Below are 23138 nucleotides of genomic sequence, written 5' to 3' on the forward strand. Positions count from 1 at the left end.
TAGCGTAGAACTAGGAGGATGGGGTGAGCGCGAGACTGATTGACAGCGCTAAGACCCTCCTCCTGCCTCTGATTGGTTGTTTCTTACCGAGTGGTGTGCTTCAGCAGGTAGTACTGGGAGCAGTGGGAGAAGGCAGAGGAGCTCAGTATTTTTCACAGATTATCTGTCTTATATTATTCTGCCACTAATGATAATTTTAGCAATTTTTTATTTTTTTTTTTATAAAAGTTGCATACTGCAGCTTTAATGGGTGTTCAATTTTTCTCAAACTGTCATTCACATGCTTCCTGTAAAGGAATGAAAGTAAACAAAAGAAGAAAAGCAGATTTATGAATTAATAACAAAACCTTTTCTATCTGTACCTTGGTGATGGCGAGAGCACATGCTTGTCCCCAAAGCTCTATGAGCTGCTGTTGTCCAAACTTGTAGTCTCTCAGTAGTTCTGTCTCGATAGCTGCTGCATCCCCTTTGCTGAAAGAAAAAAGAAGATAAGGCATGAAGTTTATAACCCCGCTTATAAATACATTTCTACAATACCTGTAATTTGTGTCTGCACAGCCAATAGTAATGTTATTTCTGTGGCCATGGAGGTTTTCTCCAGATTGTTGATTTAGGAGCGTATTTAGACATGGAAAAGGTTCTGGTTACTCCGAAGCTTATTTGGGGTTTTATCTCTGTCTTGACTGTCTGTGTTGGAGAGTCAGGTCAGTCACCTGACTCAGGTGAACCTGAACACTCCGATTTCCTTCCCTGGAATGATGTCAAGCTGAAGCAAATTATGGAGTAGTGAGAGTAGACCTAATAACATGAGTTGCATGTGCATATGCTGTGCAAACACATGTGCATGCATATTCTATGCGCTAGGAGATGAGAGCTTCCAGAAGCTTCTCGAGATTTACTCAATCAGTTCTGAGTGTGAACATGTTCCTGTGAGAAAACTCCACATCTTCAGTACGACGTGGTCAGGAAATTCAAGACTGAGCCCTCTGCTTGATCTTTCACAAACGGCTCGTGCTTGATGCACACGTATGAAGGCATCTTTAATCTTTATGTATTTGGGATCCACTGGGAACATCTCTCTGACTACACTTTTGTTTTACATCCTCGAGTTGGTATTAAGCGTTTCCTGTTCTTGATGAAGCCTGTTGACATGTATGATTTCCTGCTAGATAAAGCAGATCAGACAAAGCAGCAGCAGCAGCAGCAGCAGCAGCAGCAGCAGCAGCAGCACAGCACTGCCATCTAATCCTCAGTGCGCAGAACAGGAATGACAAAGAGCCTGTCCTCTCATTTTGAGCGTCTGTGAACAGAATGCATATCCCTTCTACTCTACGGACACCTGGTGGCCATTCTCAGTACTGCACTCTCAAAAAACAAACCCCTAATGAAGCGGTCACTTTCAGAAGACCGCGATACCGCGGCTTAATATTTTAGACTTTTTTTTTTTTTTGATTTCATATCCTCCTCAGGGGAAATTTAAAGTGACATTACTGAAGCTGTTCATTTTTTCCATGGATGTTCCAAACTAATATGACCGGACGAGATTAGAATCAATACAGGAAATCAATAGCGCGTATCTAATCAGCACTTAACTCAGCAAGTCGCCGCACTAGGCTTCAAACCTTTACCTCTCAGTGGTAGTTGAAAGGAGATCAAGAGCTCTTTGTGTGGGTACCTCTGGATGTGCTGTAAGCGTGTCATATTTCTTTGTGTTACATCAGTTATGTTCAGTTTTGTTACATCATGTTTTCATCAAAGAACACAAGGGCAATAACAGCACATCAGAGGTTTATGTGACGTTAATGCACGCAGTAGATGCAGTGGGTTCAAATTGTCATTTAAACATGACGTCAAATTAAGGGAATATCCCAGCAATGCAAATGAAAGACATTAATATTTATTTAAAGGAAGTCACAGAATTTAAGTGGGACTTCCTCATCCTATTAAAACTTGAATTGCTCAAAGGTAGCTGTTAGGAAACATTTTGTTGTCTTCAAATTGGTGCTGATGCTCTCAGAATTGTCATTCAGCTCCGCTAGTTTGCAGACAACCTAGGACACCACGATGAAGCAGGTCAATTGTTTTGCTCGTGCTGAAGAGTTAAAGTGAAAAACAAAATTGATGTATTTTCTCTTAGCTCTTATTTCACACTGCCTCGTCCTAAACTAGCCCATATCATTAGAAACATTTTTGAAGTTACAAAGTTAAATTCAATAGATTTCTACATGATCATGGCACCACCATGGGTCACGATGGAGATGATACATTTAAATAAATAAATAAATAAATAAAGAATAGAACTTTAAATGTTACTTGTCCTTACATTCAGCAATAACCTTAATTTTGCAAGGCTTCCATAAAGGCCATATTCAACAGTTGCACGACTAATAGTTGTAGGAAAAATATGTCAATAGATTCTTCTTTTCCAGAGTTGCTAAGTGCTTCTTGTGATTTGGATGACTGAATGTAGTGTGAAACGCAATGGGGTCCTCTGCACTTTAGAAAGTGCTGTACAAGAAAAGGCCATTTACTTTAAATATATTCACAACTTCATCCTTAACCTGTGTACTTAACTTTGTGCTTGATGATGTTTGTTCACTAAAGTCTAATAATTATGTGAGACCTTCACAGAGCCACTGGAGATCTTAAGGCAATTTATTGTGCCGAGTTGTATTCCTGGTTATCATAATGAAAGGGAATAATTACATATGCATGCCACATTTTTTAACCCTTTCATGCATAGTGGTCACTCCAGTGGGCAGCTGTCTAAAAGCCATTTTCTTGTGCTTCTTGTGGATTTTTATGTTATAAATGCACACAGACCACTGAAGTGGACACTAATGCATCATAAAACACACTATCAACTTACTGGTCATCAGCTGCAAATGCAAGGAATTATTTTTGTTAAATCCAATATGGCCGACAGACAAAAAAGCACGCCAACCGACCCGGTCCTTCCTTCTACTGTAGACGACTCTAGCAGGTAAAAAAAATATTGTGACATCAGATAACCCCTAAAGAACAATACTACTGATGTATTTTTCAAATAGCAACTTTGTATTTGTAGAAAATTACAAATGATCACCTAAAAAAAAAGATTTAAAAAAAATAAAAAATGTACATAATTATTTGTCTTACCTTTTTTTTATGCCTTAAGAAAATCAAAAATATTTTGGAAAAAAAATCCTGACACAAAGGATCATAATTCATGCATGAAAGGGTTAACTTGTCTTTAAAAGAAAAAAAAATAACAACAATGCTTTTCTGCAGTAAGGTAAGTTCAGGAATATCTCTTTATCTCTATACTGTATGCTGACAGTGGGAAGACCATAACCCTCTTTTGGCTCCTTCTGGGTTTGTCTGAGGCAGCAGTGTGTGTGTGTGTGTGTGTGTGTGTGTGTGTGTGTGTGAAGGTCCGTGCGCTTTGTGTGTCAGCACGCCATGTATCCAAGTGGGGCTCCTGGCATTTACCTGTGCCAGTGGAGCGGCAGCAGCTGTCACCCACGGCTCACTTCAGGGATGTTTCCTGAGCCACTGTGACAAGCTGATCTTTAGAAAGTTCACCTCAGTCCACAGGGTTTGCTCCGTTTTGCCGTACGCACTGGCGCCAGCGTGCCCTGCTGATTTTATTAGGCTGCGCAGTTCTGCATCACGATGAGTTATTTTGGTCCTTATCAGGCTGCACATTCAGAAAGAGTCTAATAAGCGGCTCAGCTTACTGTGGGATTGGCGAACATCTCAGTTTGGTGCTGCTGGACCGTAGAACAAGTACTGCTGGTCGACCCGCAAACTATTGATCCATTGATCGCATACATTATTGACAGAACAAACTGTTGTGGGTTTGCTGCTCGGGAGCTGCCAGTTTTAGCAGGGAAAGCAGCACATGTTGTTCAGGACAGATGGCTGCTTCACGCCGCGAACTGCACGTCTTTTCAATTAGCAGTTCGCATTCTGCTAATGCTAACTGGAAACAATTCATTTTACAGTAGCTTTATTAGAAAGCCGAACACATCTCTTTATTAAAGATTTTTTGCTTCCAAATAGTCGTTGAAAATGAGCCGCAGCGTCACCATGCGCAAATAAGCAAACCCGCAGCTAAAGAAATAAATATATATCATTCCCTCATGAGCATTTCCTTCTGTTGCACCTGCAGCCTCAGCCAGTCGCCTCTCTCTGGAGGGAAAGTTAATTTCCCCATGCTGCGCGTGAAGTGCTCCTGTTATGTGTCACCATCGGTCAATCCACTCAGCTACGATCCCACCTGCCTAATGAGTCTGTTTACCTTACACGTGAAATGAGGTAAAATGAAACTTTAATGACCACATTGGGGAATTTAGGCAAGTGTAGCAACAACCGGCTGCGTATGCTGCAAAGATAAATAAAAAATGTGATTGGGTCAAAAAAAAAAAAAAAAGAAGAAGAAGAAGAAGAAGCAGCTCTCACAAATGACAGCAACACACGTTTGACACGATCCCACTGCAGAAAACAGCGCAACATAGTAAATCATTATATCAGATTCAAACAACCACTACTCACACCAAAAAACAACAAAGAGAGAGACAGAAACAGCTTTTAACACTGTACATGGTCTCCACCTGTGAAGCATCCGCATCTGATGAGAGATGAATCCACCTCTGAATGTCAGATGGGGCTTCCGTTTTTCTAGGCCTTATTACTGGAAGACCGAAATAGCCTCGATCCACCCCCACTCTCACTCTGACTGATTTCCACTTTTCCAGAGAGACAGAAATTTTCAACAAGCACACATTTCTCTCTCTCCTGGCAGAGCTATGTTATTTATCACACTGGCAGATTGTTTTCAGCCAAATGACAAAAACTGACATCGCTGATATTAAGAAAGCGAATGCTGCGTTTGACTATGAGAACAGCAAGCTCCTGCTGATGCATTATGATGATTTCAGCTGCAAGATCTTAGCAGCTACTAAATGTTTTGTCATTTTACGAGACGCTAACGCTGTCGGGCAATGTACGCTAATGAACACGGCGGCATATTAGGGCCACGTTAAGAAAAAATAAAGTCATAATATTACGAGAATGGTCGCAATGTTATGACTCGTGATACTACGACTTTATTCCCACGTTAGTTTTGATCTTAATCTCATATGACTTTATTCTCGTGATGTTATATCTATCCTCTTAATTGTGTTTTTTAATCTTTTTTGCATGGCCCTAATACCCCATCGTAACCGAAACATGGCAACAACAGTTTGTACTTACACAGCCACAAAAATAAAAGATAAAAATGTTTGCTTTTATCTGAAAACTCTTTTTTTTTTCTCAATTTACTGCTATGTGGGGTTGAAACTAATTATTGGAAATTAGTTCCCTGTTATTGCCGTTCGCAATTAAAATAGTCAGTAATTTATAGTGGATTTAAATACAGCTGTTCTGTGAAGGACATGAAGCCCAGCATCCCACTGAACAAAGAGATGAATCAACCACTCTAAACCTGCTTTGAGATGACCTTTGACCTCATCTGAAGGCCAAGCAAGTAGGGCATTAATCAAAAAAGCAGCTAAGATGCCCATGATCACTTCGGAGGAGCTGCAGAGGTCCACAGCTCAGGTAGGAGAAACTGTTAGCAAGGTAATAATTAACCGTGTAATTTAGAATCAATAAACCCGGCATTTAGTGAAGAGTAGCAAAACGGAAGATGTTGTTGAAACAAACAGCTCCTGTGAAACTGGTCACAGGTCATGTGACAAACATACACTGGTGAGACGAGACAAACACGTCGCTTCCTGGGGTCTGCATGCAAGACACCATTTCACTCCAGCCAGCTCCAGCGGCCGTTTTTAAGAAATGGCAAGGCCATAAAGAAATAAGCTCATCTGCCCTCTGAGAGTGAGTCCTCTGCATGTCAGGATAAGAGGAGCTCTGACCTCAGCGCCCGAAGAGAGGCCTGGGAAACAAGCAGAAAGTGGCAGTAGCAACAGGCCGGAAGCAGCGCATGAACAGACCAGACCAGACCACCCAAACTGCTGTGGCAAGTTTGATATATGTGAAAGTATGTGAAAGATCATGTGTGGACGAAGCAGCAGCACAGCTCGAGTTCCTGCTTTCACCAGTCCACAGACGTCGCCACAGTCGAGGCAGAAACTTGCACGTCGCCCTTAAAAATGTCATCTCCCTTACGAAACGTGTCGGTGGCAAAAATAAGATGTCGGGATTATTTTCTTTAGCAGGAATAAGGAAAGTAGTCAGAGTTGAAGGAACGATGCATGGCGCTAAGCACAGAGGACAATACTGGAAGGGAACGTGGTTGAAGGCGAGGACAATACTGGAAGGGAACGTGGTTGAAGGCTGCAAAAGACTTGAGGGTTCACCGCACAGCCGAGCAATAACCATGAACACACAGCTGTTGAGCTCCCTAAATCCTAAACATGAGCGAAAGTAGATACACAGCCCGCTCTCCCCCTTCTGCTTGTTCTCGAGCACAGTTTTGCTGAAAGGAGAGATGGTGCAACACAGTGGCAAGCACACACCTGACCCAACTTATTCTAAACTTGCTTCTGGCATCAAATTGAAAATGGGTTAAAAACGTTGAATAAAGCAGCAGTGGGTGTGTTTTGCATGGTATTATTGTCCGTTTAATCCATCAAAGCAGATATTTTCATGCACTGTACGGAAAAATACAGAGAGAACGGCTTTTTTTCTGACTAACGTTAAATCACACTACATAAATTGTTCCTGTTTTACTACAGTTATGACGACCAACATGTTTTTTTGTTGTTGTTTTTTACTTGATGGCAGAATAATCTGAATATTTTCACTTTCCTCAAATTCATAAGTTCACATACCTGTCCTGAATATTTGGTAAACTTTTAAAAAAGTTTAACTCAGGTCAGACATTTTTGTTGAAACAGACTTCTTCAAGTGTAGGAATTCTGAAAAACACTTTAAAGGTACAGTGATCTTATCCGATGTAAATTTCTGGATTAGAAGAAACATTTTCACCCCTTAGAAAAACAGAAATATTTTCAATATTCTTGCTGAGCTAAAAAGCAGAGTCGTTTCATTTAAAATCAGCCATTGGAGTGGGGGGAAAAAAATATGCATTTTTTTTTTTTAACACACAGTGTATGCAAATATCTGGTTCTGTAGCTACAAAATCAAGAAACAGAATGATTTCCAGGTTATTAATTTCACGTTTTGCTTCAAATGTTGAAAGGGGAGTTCAGCTCCTCGCCGTGCTTTATAAAAGTTAGCATAGTGCTTTTGGTGCTCCTAAATTTACTGCTGGTAATTAACTGAAGTGTGCCCATATGGGTAAAGCCATGAGTGTGACTGGAACGACTGCGGTTTATTAAAGGGCAGGTAATAATTAGTCAGAGAGGACAGGAGGAATAAAAAGACACAGTTCATCAGTTCTAAAAGCTCCTACATGTTTTCTCACTAATTATCCTGTCCACCTCCTGGCCCGCCTATTACTCCACACACCCTAATGATACCGCAGTCCTTAAAAATAAATGGAGCTCATCGTGGAGGAGCATGTTGGTGAAAAAGAAGCACATCTTTTATCTTCATGTATGTCCTTGTTTTACTCTTTTACAAGTCTATACTTTTTAATGTTTCTCTCTCTACCGATGCATAAAACACGCTCACGATTCAGCACACAGTTCATTTAACTTGTTTAAGGTTTTTTTTTTAAAATGTAGTTGGGATCAATGGGCTTCTGTTGCTAAAATGCATCATCTGCACTATGCCGTGTGAAAACCGAGGTAGTCAAAGATTATGTTTTATGTATCAGGCCGACGCAAAGTAGTACACAATTTGCAAGTGGGAGAAAAAGAAGAGACCGTATTTCAAATTTAGTGATTCTTGCAGTTTGGAATGGCAGCGTACGAAGCCTTGCTGATACATTTTAGAACAGCCGCGAATCGTTTTGGTTGCGTCTGACTTCTGTCCCTCTTTACATCAACTCTAAAAAGCTTCCCCGTTGAGGAGAAGCGTCCTCAGAGCATGATGCTGCCACCACCACGTTTCCCAGTGAGGGTGGTGTCATCAGAATGTGTGCCCTGCTTAATGCTTTGTGAACTAACTCAACTTTAAGCTTTTCTATAATCTTGTCTTTGACCTTTTAAGTGTTTTTCTTGTCAGATTTTGACAAGAAAATCTGTTTCAGATTTTGAACTGTGAAATAAAATTAAAAACTATAAATCTGTCTCATCATGTACATCACAATAGATCAAAGAAGTTCTAAATCTTGAATCTCAATGCACCAGTCGGGATCCAGACGGTTCTCGGAGATCCAAATTTGCACAGATTTGTAAAAATGTTAAGCATTTCTAAGGTACTCGTTCCCCTGATTATCCCGGTCGTTCTCGGCGTTGGATGCGCCGTCAGCACGGGAATCAAAAAGATTTGTACTTTCCTGGGAAGGATTCCGACGACGGTTTCTGTCAGGTCTCAGGATGATGAGATCGACTGGTTTTGGGAAGATCTACCAACTGGTAGCCAGGAACAAACTGACCCGGGTGGAGAGGTTTTGTTCCGAACAACCAGATACACCAGACCTGACTAAGACCTCACAGGACAGTGCTGAGGACGACAGCACCGTCTTGTATTTTGCACATATACACAATTTTGTACTGAACTACAAAATGCTCGACAAATAAATAAAGCAAATGCTGTTCACAATTTCCATTCAAAAATATACAAATAATTCTATATTAATTAACTGTATTGCAGAGGTGGGGACTCGAGTCACATGACTTGGACTCAAGTCATTAAAATCAAGACTTTGAGACTTTAAAAAGAAATGCTCAAAGACTCGGACTTGACTTTGACTTGCACACCATTGACTTTGGACTTGACTTGAAGCTGTTTACTTGAAAAGACTTGATATTTTACCCAAAGTCTTCAAATTTAAAAACACATTATTTATAAAGTGGCCCCATTAATTCATTTCACTCATTCCGTATTAACCGGCGCAGACTGTCCCTCTGTTTTTCCACACTCGGTATGTATGTGTGCGTAGCTGCAGCACAACCAATCAAATTAACAGGATTTAAAAATAACAACGGGGGGAAAAAACGAGAGACAGAAAAACGCTCAAAGCAGACATGCTCCTGTGACCAATTTCTTTTGGGTACATCAATCATGAAATATCCAACTAGGAACTGAGTGAAACATGCAAAACCTGCAAGACCAGGATCTCAGATGGAGATACAACTTCCAACTGTTCGCCATTTGAAGTTGCACACAGAGGTAAGCAGTACTTTTCTTTTACTACGAGACAACTGGCTAGCTAACGTCATGTTAGCAACTCTGGGTTACGTTGGCCATACCGCTTATCTTTCACTTGTTTGCTCTGTTTAGTCATGCTGTATAAATCCGGTGATTCAAACGTATCCACCTTAATGTGCACTGTGTTAGCTCAGGAAGCTAATGTGCTCTGTAAATGACTTTATTGATACATTATTTGTTTGTTTTTGGTGGTGTTGTTTCCTCATTTGGCCGGGAGTTGTTTGTTGCCTTTTGACCGATGTTTTGATTTTAGGGGGGGGGTTTGCGGGGGACAAGGTTGCTAGGCGATCTACACAAACTTCTGACGGTTGGCTGTTTTGGACATAGTGCAGAGAGTGAGCGAGCATATGAGTCACGGTTGAGGGGAGATAACTAAGGAATAGTCCAATTAAGGTCCAGACAATCAATTAGCTAGCGCTGGGTTGATGAGGGAACAAGGTGGGTGTTTTGATGAGTGAATTGTATTTATTGAGCGTGATTTTTATGTTTCGACATGAAATAGTGTTAATATTTGATCAACTGTCGAACAGCTGGGATATGTTTTAGTTCATTTGTAATATAGAAATGTTATAGTTAATTAAATACATGTATTGTAAATTTAATGATATTACACAAAGTAAGGTTTATACGTTAAGTTGGTGATTCACTCTTTGAGGCTGTGGGCTCCCCACGAATGGTTCTCAGCCCCTTTAGGTACCTCACAGGGTATGGCACTCACTCGAGATCAAGAACCATCTTGGGCAACAGGGACTATCTTTCATGGTTGGTGTATGGTGCTTGCGGTGTGCCCCAGGGCGCCACCTTTTGGTTTGTATGTGCTGTGTGGGCTGCGTAGAATATGGCTAGCATATTCCGGTGGGTCTGAGAGGGGTGAGGAGGGGGGAGAGGAGTGGGAGGAAAGGTTGGGTTTAGGTGAGAAAAAGGGTGAGGTTAGGGTAAGGTTAAAGATTTGGTGAGGGGTTAGGAGGGGGGGAGGGAGAAAAAGGCAAAGGGGTGCGGGGGGAAGAGTCTTGGGGGAGGCAGGAATAGAATGGTGAAGAAAAAGAGTGTGGGGAAAACTTTTAGGGAGGGAGGGATGAGGAGTGAGGGAGGGGGAGGTGGAGTGGGGGGAGAGAAGTGTAGGAATGGTAGAGGAGGAATGTAATTTTTAAATTAATTCTAGTGGGTTGGGTAAGTTTTTTTTTGTTTGTTTTTTTTTGTTTTATCTAAAAAGGAATTAAGTAAATGATTTAAGTTCTATTTTATTACTTAAGGGAGGTTTTTAGTTTTAATGGTTTGAGTTTTATCTGTTAAGTTTTAGTTCTCTTTAATTTTTTAGATTTGGAAGTAAAGTTTTCTCATTTTTCTTCCTGAAGTAGGGTTTGTTTTAGTTTAAAGGTTGGTTTTTTTCTTCCACTAAGTTTGAGCCCTGAGTGTTTTTGTTTACTGGAGGAGGTTTTTGTTCCTATAGATGATTTTATTTTCCTAAAATTCGTTATGCTTTTTTGGAATAATAGTTTTTTTGTACAGGTTTTTATTTTTATAAGTTGCTTTTCAGACTTTATTTGGACTTTCGAGCTAAAAGTTTTCCTATATCGGTTTTTGTTTATTTAAAATGGTTTATTTTCCTAATTTTTGGATTTCTTAAATAATAGTTTTTCTGTTATTTTGTGAATGGAGTGGATACAAGCGGGGCTCTAGGTTCCCTTGAGCTCAGATAACTGTCCCTGATTCTTTTCTGTGCATGGAGTGGATGGAAGCGGGGTTCCAGGTCCCCTTGAGCTGAGATAACCGTTTCTGTTCCTTTCTGTTAATGGTATGGTTGCAAACGGGGCTTTAGGTCCCCTTGAGCTGAGATCCTGTGAATGGAGTGGGTGCAAGCGGGGCTCTAGGTCCCCTTGAGTTGTTATAACTGTTCCTGTTCTTTTATGTGAGTATTGTGGATGCAGACGGGGCTCCAGGTCCCCTTGAGTTGGAATAACTGTCTCTGTTCCTTCACGTGAGTGTTGTGGATGTAAAAGGTAGGTTTAATTATTCTTTTAATAAGAGTTTTTATTATTATTATACTGAATTCATATATTTTTATTTATCAGAATTCTAGGGGTTCCTATTTTGGTTTTGGTGCGTACGGTCCCCTGTCATTTAGGCCTTTTGGTGGTCCGGTGCCTAACTTTCTTATCCATTGTTGCTCCTGGAGCCATCTTTCCCGTTTGGACCAGTTGGGGTTGTGTGTGAGTGGTCTGCCTCTTACGGCTTCCAAACCATGTTGGAGGAAGTGCTTAACCATAGTGGTTTCTGTTTTTCTTTTGCATCTAATGTTGGATTTGTGATTGGAGAAGCGCATTTTGAATGAGTTAACCGTTTCTCCAATGTATTGTTGTTTGCATTTGTGGCACCAGATTATATAGATCACATTTTCATGTTTGGGGGAGATTTATGAGGGGAGAGGCCAGCGTTTGTTGGTACTGGTGCTCCTGATGTATGGATTTTTGTGTTTCTTTTTGTTGGGCTTGTCTTTGCTGTTGAATTTGGAGCGGACCAGAAGGTCCTGGAGATTTGGGTTCTTTTGACATGCTGTGATGATTTTCCAGTTTTGGCTGCCTGGTAGTTCTTGTTGTAGTTGTTTGAAGTGGTCTTTCAATGCTTTGTGGTTCTTCATTGTGAAGTTTGAGTATGGTTCTGTTAGTGCAATTATGTGTGGTTGTGTTCCTGTGTTTTTGTTGGTGTTTTTTCAGTGGAATACTTCCCTTTTCACTTTTTGTAGTTGTGTTCTGGAGTATCCCCTCTTTCTGAGATCTTGGAATAGGGTTTTAGTGGCTTCCACCCTATCTGTTTTGTTGGAGCAGATTCTTTTGTATCTGATTAGTTGGGATTTGGGATCCCTTGGAAAGTGTGTTTTGGGTGGAAGTTGTCTCTGTGTAGGAGTTAGTGTGAGTCGGTGGGTTTGAAGTAGAGTTTGCTGTCTAATTTACCTGTTTTGTGGAGGTTTTCTCCTTTGAATGTTATTGTGTCCAGGAAAATTACCTGTTGTGGATTGATGGTGGCTTTGATTTTGATGGAGGGGTGGTGGGGGTTCAAGTAGTGGTCCAGTAAGTATGCCAAGCCGTAAGATTCGCTGCTGCAGTCGGATACAATCGGTCTCCCTTTTGGGATCTGGAATGGTTTTGCCCATTCGGAGGGTTCTTTGTGGATTTTTGGAAGTAGGTAGAAATACCTGGGTCTGGGTGGGTCAGTGCCTGTTAGAAAAAGAAGTTGTTTGTGGTTGATGTACTTTTGTTCTTCTAGTTGTTTGAGGAGGTGGCGTATCATGGTTTGTGTTTCCGGGTAGATGGGTGTTTCCAGTGGTTTGTAATACCACTTGGGAGGCCAATCCTATGCTTGGCCTCCCAAGCATTGTCTGTTTTGTCCATAATGACTATTAAGTGGAGCCCTTGTCTGCTGGTTTAATAATGATAGAGTTGAGGTTTTGGAGCTCTTCAAGTGCATCTGTTTCTTCCTGTGTAAGGTTGTGTTTTTCTGTTTCTATTGGTATTTTTTGGGTTGCTTTTTTCTTTTTCAATGAGTTCCAGAATGAGGGGGTGGATTTTATCAATTGGTGGTTCCCATTGGGAAGGGGGTAAAAAAGGTGGGGGCGGGTCATTTCTTTTGTTGTTCTGGAAGAAGTAGGTTAGTTTTAGCCTGCGGTGGTATCTTTGGATTTGGCTGTTGAGTAGTTCTCTTACATTTGGTATTCTGGTTGTGGTTGGTATAAAGGTGAGGCCTTTGGTCAGTAGTTTAATGTGGTTCTCCTCCAGGTGGAGTGTGGAGGAGAGATTAAGGATTCAGTCTTTAGTGTTAAGTTAATTGGTTTCTAATAAATTAGTTTTGTTTTTTATGGGGTTTGTTTCTTGTGGGTCGAGGCTGGACTTTCCGTTTAATTCATACGGGCCTAGCAGTTTAAAGACCGGCACCAATGTTCCCAGATGTGATGTGCTGTGGGGGGTGTCAAGTGTATTCTGTCTTCTGTTGTGTGGAATCGTGTTTTGTGGAATTGGTGGGATGGTGTGGTGATTTAGTTTTTGGGAAACTTCTGTGATGATCTCATTGATCTTTTTTAGGTTTTGTTTATGTATGAAGTGGAGTCCTTCTGAGAAGTTTAAAAGGGGGGGTGTAGATATCTGCGTATGGAAAAGTATATTGTGCTGTGTTTAGGAGTTTAGTAAAAAGGTTGCGTATTGTGTATTGATCCCTTTGGCCTTTGTTGTTTATTCCGAAAGAGAGTAGGACCTTTCTGGTTTCACTGCATGTTTTGGTCTTTTTCAAAATGTGTTCTGCATGTATGAATTGGGCCCCTGGGTAGCAGCCAATTTGGATGTTTGGATCTTTTGAGGTTCGAGTCCCCTAGGATTATTATGGGTTTGTTTGCATTTAAGTGCCAATTCTTCATTTTGTCGCCCTGGTGGTTGTGAGTGGTTATCAAAGGTTTGGGGGGTTTTATTAAGGGTTTTAGTGGGATTTGAAAGATGTCTGGGAGGGTCAGTGGTTTGGAGGGTGTTGGTTCTTGTGAGTTGTGGATCAGGTTTGTTTTTTTGGTGTTATTAGGCGGGCTTTTTCAGTGCAAGTGGGGTTCGGGGTCCCCTTGAGTTGAAATAATTGTCTGTTTTTTTTGTGAGTCTTGTGGGTGTAAGCGGCGCTCGGGGTCCCCTTGAGTTGAGAAAACTGTCCCTGTTTTGTTTTGTGCGTTTTGTGGGTGTAAACGGGGCTCGGGGTCCCCTTGGGTTGTGATAGCTGTCCCCATTTCTATTTGTGTGTTGGGTGTGTGTATGTGCAGTGTATGTGTTTTTGGTGTTTCCTTCTTGCCTTTTTGTGTGGTTTGTCCTGGTTGTATTTGTGATGGTTTGTTGGTTGTTGTGGTTTGTTTGTTGCGCGCTTCTGTAATTCTTTTCCTGGCTGTGGCTAAGTTGATTTGCTTTATTCCTTTTATTTCTTTTTGTGCCTTTCTGGTTGCTCCATTAAGGATCCATTGTAGTTGTTTTTTGGGGGTTTTCTGGAGTTCTGTCAATATTATTTGTATTTCCTTCCGTTTCTTCCTGATTTGTTTGGGTTTTTTGTTGTTCCAATAAGAAGATTTTGAAGGCTATTTCCATCCATTCAGTGAGAGTTTTTTGTTTGGCATTTTTTCTCTTTTTCTAGGGGAGCTGTTGAAGTGAAGTTATGGTCGTTTTTCAAGTCTTTTTCTTCAGGGTTTTTTGTTTAAATTTAATTTGGATATTAGGTTACAATTAGTCAATACATTTGTTTCTGTTTTTGTAAAAAAAAAAAAAAAAATTTTAATGAGTTTTTAAAAGTGATTTAAAATGATCCAAGCTGTGGGCAGATCTATTGTGGAAAGGTAAATTGCTCCATAGAATAGGAGCAGCTACAGAAAAAGCCCGATCTCCTTTCTTCTTAACATTGTGACAAGATGGCACTTCCCCCAGAGGACAACGATGTTAACAATTTACTTAAAGAATTGGAGCTGCTGAGAACTGAAATTGGGGATCTATGTTCTGAAGTGGCCGGTCAGTCTCGGCATTGGATACTTTGTCACCACGGGTGTAAAAAAGATTTGTGATCATTACTTTCCTGGGAAGGATTCCGATGACGACGATGTCCCTGAAGTCTCTCAGGATGAAAAGATCGACTGGTTTTGGGCAGGTCTACCAACTGGCAACAAGGAACAAACTGACCCGGCTGCTTAGGTTTGTTCCGAACAATCAGACGTAGACCTGAATAAGACCTCACAGGACAGTGCTGAGGACAACAGCACCATCTTGGGGCAAGCTGACCCGGCTGGGGAGGTTTGCTCAAAGTCGACTGAGCCGGAGTGCAGTCGGAGGAGAATCTACCCCGGCTGGGGAAGATTTATCTCCGGCTGACCGTGTAGCCAAGACATTTGCTGAAATGACAGTGAAAGTTTTGGCTTCATCTGTTCACTCTCTGGTTTTGCCAGACAAAACTCCAGTGAAAGGGACTATCAAAAGTGACTTTGAGGTTTCCCCGGACGGGGAAAATGCCGCAAAGGACACCGGAGTCATGGATTCGTCCAGACCTTCCCTATATGGTAGGATCACTCTGTCTTTTGAGATTTACCCTAGACGGTAAAGTAGTTTTGGCCAAAACTACTCTGAGCAAATGTCAAAAATACATTTTTGTGATTTCAATTTTATAAATATCAAAAAGTAGCGTTGCAGGTTTCTCTCCGGGCGCTCCGACTTCCTGCCCCAGTCTAAACTCACAACTATTTAGTTAATTGGCCTCTAAATTCTCATTAGATGTGATTAAAACATTTATTTTTGGGGGTTTGAGTCCCTGCCTGGGGTCTTCTCTGTTCATGGGTTCTGCATGTTCTCCAAGCGCATTAGTTGGTTCTCTCCGGGTTCTCCAGCTTCCTGCCATTGTCCAAAAAGATGACTGTTGGTTTAAACTGACTTTTATAGTTTACCTCTGTCCCATGTCTTCTCTTTTCTCTTTTGCTTAAAGTAGTTTTGGCCACTAGGGCCAAAACTAGGGCCAAAACTACTTTAAGCAAATATTAAAAATACATTTTTGTAATTAAAATTCTTAAATATCAAAAGGAAGTTTCCTGTGATGGTTTTTCTCTGGGCGTTCCGGCTTCCTGCCATTGTCCAAAAAGATGACTGTTGGATTCATAGACATAAATACGCAGGCGCCTCATGGAGCGGGCCAGCCCATTGCTGCGATACGTCACATCGTCCGCCATATTGAATGTGTAATATGTGCCAGTAAGCTAATACAAGTAAATGGACCGAACTTCACAAAGTTCGTCGTGAAAGTCGTTCTACAAAGTATTTTAAGTTAATACTTGTCATTGACACTTTTTCTCACACACACTAATATATTTGGTTATCAAAGAAATGACTAAAGACAGAGTTTCTAACTTTTGATGTGATTATTTAATTGTTTTGGGGCATTCCTGAATAAAGAGCACAATGTTTTAGTTTGACAGAAATCTAATCATTTTTATATTGACGTTAATGAACAGACACACTTTTATAGTGTTTTCTTCAAGAACATATTTACACAATTCCATAATTTAATGTACATTCAATGTTTCAAGACAACAAATACTTCTATTTTTTATACATTGAGAAATGACTTGATGTATAAATGAGTCATTGTCAAACATTAAACTACATATATTACTTTTTTCCAGAGAAAAGATATTTATTACAGTATGCTGTCAATAGCAGAGTTGACAAAGAGTCAAAATAATTTTAACTGAGTAAATTAATTTTATTTCATTACATAAGTTGTATTAATACACTAATACTTCAGATTGAGATATTTAAAAATACACAAAAAGTGAAAGAATAAAACATTTATTATACTGGGAACACTGGTCACAGGCAGGGCTTCTGTCTGCTGGTCACACTGGGAGAACTCCAATGACTACTGAGACGTCCTGGTTCACAGGCTACAGCCAAGGATAAAAGAGAAATTATCCAAAAGTGTAGTTTCCTTCACATTCAGAAAAAGACATTTTCAGCATGTTGGGCTCCGACTCGTAGCATCTTTATAGCTAAATACCGACATGGCTAAGCTGAGCTGGGAAACGGAGACTGAAGAACAGCAGCTCCAGCTCTGACCCTGACTGATCTTTTCTCACAAAATCCCTGGTTTTTTAATGAACTTCTCCTCCTCAGCTCTCTCTCATTAGAAAACAGTATGAAAACATTTGCTGCTGCGCTAACAATCAGCGGTTACTTTGGGCCAATTTAGCTAACAATCATTGGTTACTCGGGCCAATTTAGCTACATAGGAAATATTTCTCGGTTGTTTAGAAGCCAATTTCTGGCTGCCAAGTCAAGTAATTCTGATCTTTCATCCTTACCTGTGAAAGGTAATGCCAATGAATCCAGTTTGTTTCGTTAAACGGTTGAAACAAGTCCACACAGCACAGGACTTGAGGAGCTCTGATCGTTCTGCTGCCACATAGAAGATGGCGGACGCTTTTACGTACGACTCAGCGCTCCATGAGGCGTCTACGTATTAATGTCTATGGTTGGTTTAACTGGCTTTTCTAGTTGACCTTTTCCCCATATCTTCTTCCCTCTCTTTTGCTTTCATCAAATGTCAGATAAAGCACTGTATATTATACTCCATCTTTGACGGGCTTACTTGAAACAATGCCTTGAAGGCTAATGTTAATACTGATCAAGTCCCTAGTCGTACAACAAGTCCTGTCGTACAACTCATTTTTCCTGAAACTACAATCATTCTGATATTTTGTACGCCGTAGTGAACTGGTAGAAAATCATGAACTGCACCGCGACACAAATTGTGGTTTCTAAAATAAAGGGAGGTAGTTTTGAAACTTTTTTATTAATATTTTTGGTATCTTACAATGGACTTTCATTCATAAAGGGTGGGAATTAATTAAGCGTTTTAGATTGTTTTCATGGTAAAGGTGCAGAGATTTTTTAACTTGAGGCAGAACTCTGAGGTGAAATTGCTTTGAGTTTTACACACTTTTTACTAGTAAACCACATAGCTACATTTTTTTGTGTCATCTGACGATTTGTTTCCCCTATTCCGGGGTGCTGAGATACAGTTTTAGGGGTTCTACGGCACCCCTAAAACAGGGCTAGAAACACCACTGCTCATCACTGCTTACGTATGCATCCATGGTAATTCTAGACTTTGGTGGACTTTTGGGATTCTTCTTTCCTTTATAGATATATCTCAGTTATGTACATGTATTAAGAAAGTGAACACTGTGTTCGCACCAAACGACCTTTTTTTTTTATTATTCTTGCCTCCTTTTTCATGTCTTTGCTCACCTTCCCTTCATAGCTCCTTCCTTTGATCTCCAATTCTGCCTTATCACCAGATCAGCTTCCCCAGGTTATGCTTTTCCATTAGTCCTCCCTCACACTCACCATGAGAAAGATGTGCACATTACCAGAGCAACAGGAAAGAGTAGCATCAAGATTTGACTTTATATCGGATTAAACATGGGGCATTTAACTGTTTTGTTTTAGACTCTTGTTTTAAATTTGTATAATTTCTACTGATGAATATCGATTTATCAGCAGAAAGTTTTAGATCCTAATTCTTGTGTCCGGTTTAAGAAAAGCGTGTCCAGTGCTGGAACGCATGTGGTCTCTTTGCTGTAATTATTCTCCAATTAAAAACCCGGGCTTTCCCAGGAAGCATGTCAGTAAGTTTCCATCTAATGTAGCATCTGTCGGATCAGGAGACCTTTTCATCTTCTCACCCGTCCCCTGGAGAGTGTCTCCAGGAAGACCTGCAGGATCCAGCCAGGAGATGATGTAAACGAGGTGAAGGAGGGAGAGCAACAGAAAGGCAGCGTGACTCAGAATCAAATTACCAATAAAATAAAATAAAAAATTAAAAGTGTAGCAAGATGGTTCTCTAGAGTCAGAGAAGCAAATTAAAGTGAAGCTGCTTGTAAAATAAGAAATGAAATATCATTAAACAACGATTAATTATTACGACCAGGAAAATCACGTTGTTGCAGAGGCATATCTGAAATTAAGACATCACATTGCAGAGTTGTATGTTTTGTCATTTTTCTTTTTTTTTTTTATAGGTTGTTGTGTATTTCCATCCGACGTCACACTCTGTGACTTAATCACATCGGAGCGAGCCCAAAAAACCAAGCAAGATGATAATGTGCACTTTAATTACGCTCAAACTCACCTTGCTGGAAGCAAACAGACACATAAAATGTTTCCCCTCCACATAATTGGACGGCTGAGAGGATCAGGTGCCGAAGCCATGGGGATGGCTCATAAACAGCCTCAGCTGGCAGATAGGGAACTGACCCTGCGCCTCCATATGGTCTCGTTCCAACTGCCCAGCATGAGCGCCGTCATGCTGCTCAGTTCTTATCAAATCAGGATGCCATGATTTAGTTTGGTCCCGGTCTTCTAGGGGCAATCATTTAGGACTCAGCTTCGTGTCGCGTGTGTATGTCTCCAGCCCCGTCATCCTTCTAAATCAGGCTTAATCAGTTTATCCGCCTGCGTATGGTTCCTCATATCCGTTACAAGGAGACAGGCATTCTTTTGATAGTTCCTATCAGTGGCTCCTCTATTTCAATCTCTCAAGTCATCCGATCGTCCAGCAGTTCCCGTTAGGAGTCATGTGCACTCTCATTGAGTTGACAATGTCTTGTCGAAAGTATTCATGTACCCCTTGGATCTCGTCACCCCAAAACCGCAGATGTGTTTTTATCGGCTTTTATGTGACAGACCAACCAAAAAAATGGTACTTAAGTTATATTTTATGCTAGTAGTAATCCCTGAATCTCTTTCTAAATTCTTTGTTCAATTTTGCTCAAATTTTTGGGTAAAGTTGAGCCACATGATGAGTTGAGTGACCCCCTCATTGATAGGAAATGGAAAGAAACATTCATAATGTGACCAAATAGTTAGGAAGAAGCCATTATTTTTTGAAGTCTGCAAAGGGAAGAACTACATTGATAAAGTTAAGAATTGTATAAAAAAAACAAACATTTTTCACTCTTAAAAGTGAATTTAGTCAGAGTTTCGAAACAATCGTGATAAACCATAATTGGTATTTTTAAGCTTATTTTGTATATTTAAAGTTTGATTATGAGCTACATGAGGTCAGCGACAAAAGCCAGCACTGAACTTAACCACAACTTTATTCCTGATGAAGTCTTCCATGGTCGTCCTGCTGCTGTTCGTTCGCTAATAGACTAATGAACCTCTGTAACTTTCAGAGCAGCAAACACTTTCTGGAGTTTTTCTTTCTAATAAAAACAAATATAAATCACTTATTTTTAATTCAAATGTATATTCTTGTTATACGTTTTGTTGATCTATCATGTAAATTTTTTACATTTTCTTTTGCAAAGTATTGTGTTTATTTAACGAACAGGTTAAATTCGTGGCTTCAAATTTGTGTTCAGCTCAGAGTCGGCTAGAGTGGTCTCATGAGCTAAAAACGTCCGTCAGAGTGAGGTACTTTTTCCTCATTGTTAGCTGTTATGTGACTGCAGAAGAATAAGGGCTGTTATCTCGATGCATAAAGAGCCCCTCTCATACACAGACGCACACATTTTTGAGTAGATGAAGCGAAGCACAGCTTGACATTAAGCACAAGGGACGTACACAAACTACGGCCCAACCACATGCCCACAGGTCACATCATGCTGTATTACCTCAACGGACGTTAATCCTCTCCTTTGTTTAAGCATAATGTATCCATTGAAAACCGTTGCTTCAGCTCTAAACCCAGCTTACCTCTGTTTGAGGCTGGGGGCCATCAACAACGTAAGCTTTATCTGTTGTCACATTCCATTTGCTTCATCCAGGGGGAAAGTTGTTTTTTTATCCTCCAGGTAGTGCAAATAGAGAACAGTGACTAAGATGTTATATCAGGTTTGTAGTTGAGATATGACAGACTGATGACCTTCCTGTGCTGCTAAGTGACCTGACAATAAAATATCAGTGGCGATGCCCTTTCTTTGTGGCGATTGAGCCACACTATTGTACATATTCTCATGGTATCCATAAATGAGTTCATATCATGCTGTTTTGTCTGCATCATGCAGGGGGATATTTCAATTTAACCCCCCCAAAAAAGCAGTAAACTTTCTCTCTGCTTAAAGTCCTGGTACCATAGCAACAGAGCGACCAGAATCACATGCAACATATAAACAGCACACTAATGAAAGGAAAAGGTTGTGGCATACCTGTGGGAATACATTTGCATTTGTTATATTTGTGCTTAACTAGACTTAAAAGCTGCACACACAAAAAAAACAGGCATCAGAATCCTGAACAATGACCAGAGGAAGGATCTTTTTGTCCTAAGGGAAAACAGACCAGGGTTTATGCGAAGACATAATCGTATATTGAAATGCATTTACATAAACTCATATAGGATAAGAAAGTAAATATTGTTGGGTGTTTTAGGAAAAAAAAACATTTTCTAAGAAATCCTTTTTAAAAAAAGGGAAACCATCATAAGATGTCGCCAAAACGTGCTGCTTCAGACAGGATCCAAGTAAACTAACATTCCTTAATTTTTGCATAAATCAGAACCCATTTGCCCATCCATTATCTTCCTCTTATTTGAGGTTGAGTTGCGAGGGAAACAAAACGCAGGACGAAACCATGTGAATGAATTCATCCACACGATGAGCTGAAGGACTCGGAGGCCCAGACAGACTATCTAGTCCTTCCACTACGTTTTGTAGGAATATGATGGTCTTTGTTATGGAAAGACCAAAACTGTATAAACAAAAAAGAAAATCAAAAACAGGCTAAATTACTTGGACTCATTCCTGACATTGGGAACAAACCATTGACTTGTTGCTCTCACCAAAACCTAGTGACGTAACTTCTGTTCTTTTTCTCTTTCCAATAAAAAAAAAAAAAACCCTGTGTTTATCTTTAAGTTCATGTTTCATCCCCTTGAAAAGGGCTGGTCGTTGGGCCAATCGTGTTACAACAAGAACACCACAATAGTATCCAGTTTTTTTTCTTCTGATAATGCCACTTGCAGTAGCAGCAGTCTAGGCAGATTTCAGCCCCTGACAGATTGTAGAAGTTGAACATTGTCCTCATGTGGTTTGTGGGCTGAATAAATGTATCTGCATTAGGCCAACCAACAGGACAAAGGTTACTGAAGGAAAGAATAAAGCACCATTCCACAAATGCAACAAAGCAACTAAAAACCCATTCGATTAATCAAGAGACACTATAGGGCGCAATAAAGTATGAGAGATCGAAAGTGAATAAAAATTTGATTTCTACAGAGAGAGGGATCAGGAAAATGAAATGAACAAACAAGTTGAAAAAGCAGGAAATAACAGAGGAGGAGAAATAGCCACAGCATAATTAGAGCAGTTGCTGCTGGCAGCAGCGGGACACAAAGAAACAAGTCAACCTAATAAAACCCTGCCACAAAGAGGACAATCTAACGACAGCTCTCCCTGCTGTACACGGCCAAATAAACCCTTTTCTCCCAAGGCTGCAAATTAAGACTGTGTGGGAAAGGATGGAACAAGTGACACCAACTAAAAAGGGAGCATCCACTGTTTGCTGTATTTCAGGCCAGCCTTTTACCCCGTCGGGCCTCTGTCTGCACACTTATTTGGCTGCAGATGTCACAGTTGGTTAGCGACAGGACGACGCTAACAGCAAACGGATGAACTCTTTCGGCAGAAGGAACAGGAAGACGGAAGCAGAAGGAGGGGATTTTAGAGAGTGCATTCGAATATTTTATTGAATATGTGTGAATGCAACCGACAGGAAGATTACACTCTGCTGTTTGTCAAGGCTTAGAAGATTTTCTGAGCTATCTGCTGATAGCAAAAATACATAATCCTGTGTTTATAGAATTGCTGTAAGCAAAGAATCATGTGATTTGCTTTTAACATTCAATATTCTTATGATCATAGTTTTTTTTTTTTTAAGGATTTTATTCTCATCTACAAGAGATGGAAACACTCCCACTTTATTTTTACCGCATACATGCGTTTTACTAATTGTCATCAGTTCTTGCGTCACAGAGATTTAATGGGACTCAGTTTACAAAGATAATTGTCCTTTCAGCTTAATTTTCTTTCAATCAAAGCTTTCTGTTAATGTACTTAAATAAGACCTCCTGCGGCCTCAGGTCTTCCAGGAAATGCAGTTCCTCTCAAATATAATCCGACCCCTTGAGCTTTTTTCTCATTGTGTCACAAGCACCACCACAAACTGCATCAGGGTGTTTTACGTGACACCCCGATGCAAAAAAAAAATAAATATTTTTTTATTTTTTTATCAATAAATAAATGGCACACATTGTATGCAGAGCCTTAAAATATTCTGTAAAATCACATTTTGTTCTAATTATAGGTGTGA

At 40.3% G+C, this 23138-nt stretch overlaps 1 protein-coding gene across 1 annotated transcript in view; it reads right to left on the bottom strand.

The window, feature by feature from the left end:
• Positions 1–23138, bottom strand: part of yjefn3 (YjeF N-terminal domain containing 3) — a 60502-nt gene that overhangs the window by 14581 nt on the left and 22783 nt on the right. The window contains exon 2 of the mRNA XM_008407229.3: positions 363–471. Coding sequence (XP_008405451.1) covers positions 363–471 — 109 coding nt within the window. The remainder of the gene's footprint in view (positions 1–362; positions 472–23138) is intronic.

This window comes from Poecilia reticulata, chromosome 4, assembly GCF_904066995.2.
Source record: "Poecilia reticulata chromosome 4, P_reticulata-male-v2, whole genome shotgun sequence".
NCBI classification, from domain to species: Eukaryota; Metazoa; Chordata; class Actinopteri; order Cyprinodontiformes; family Poeciliidae; genus Poecilia; species Poecilia reticulata.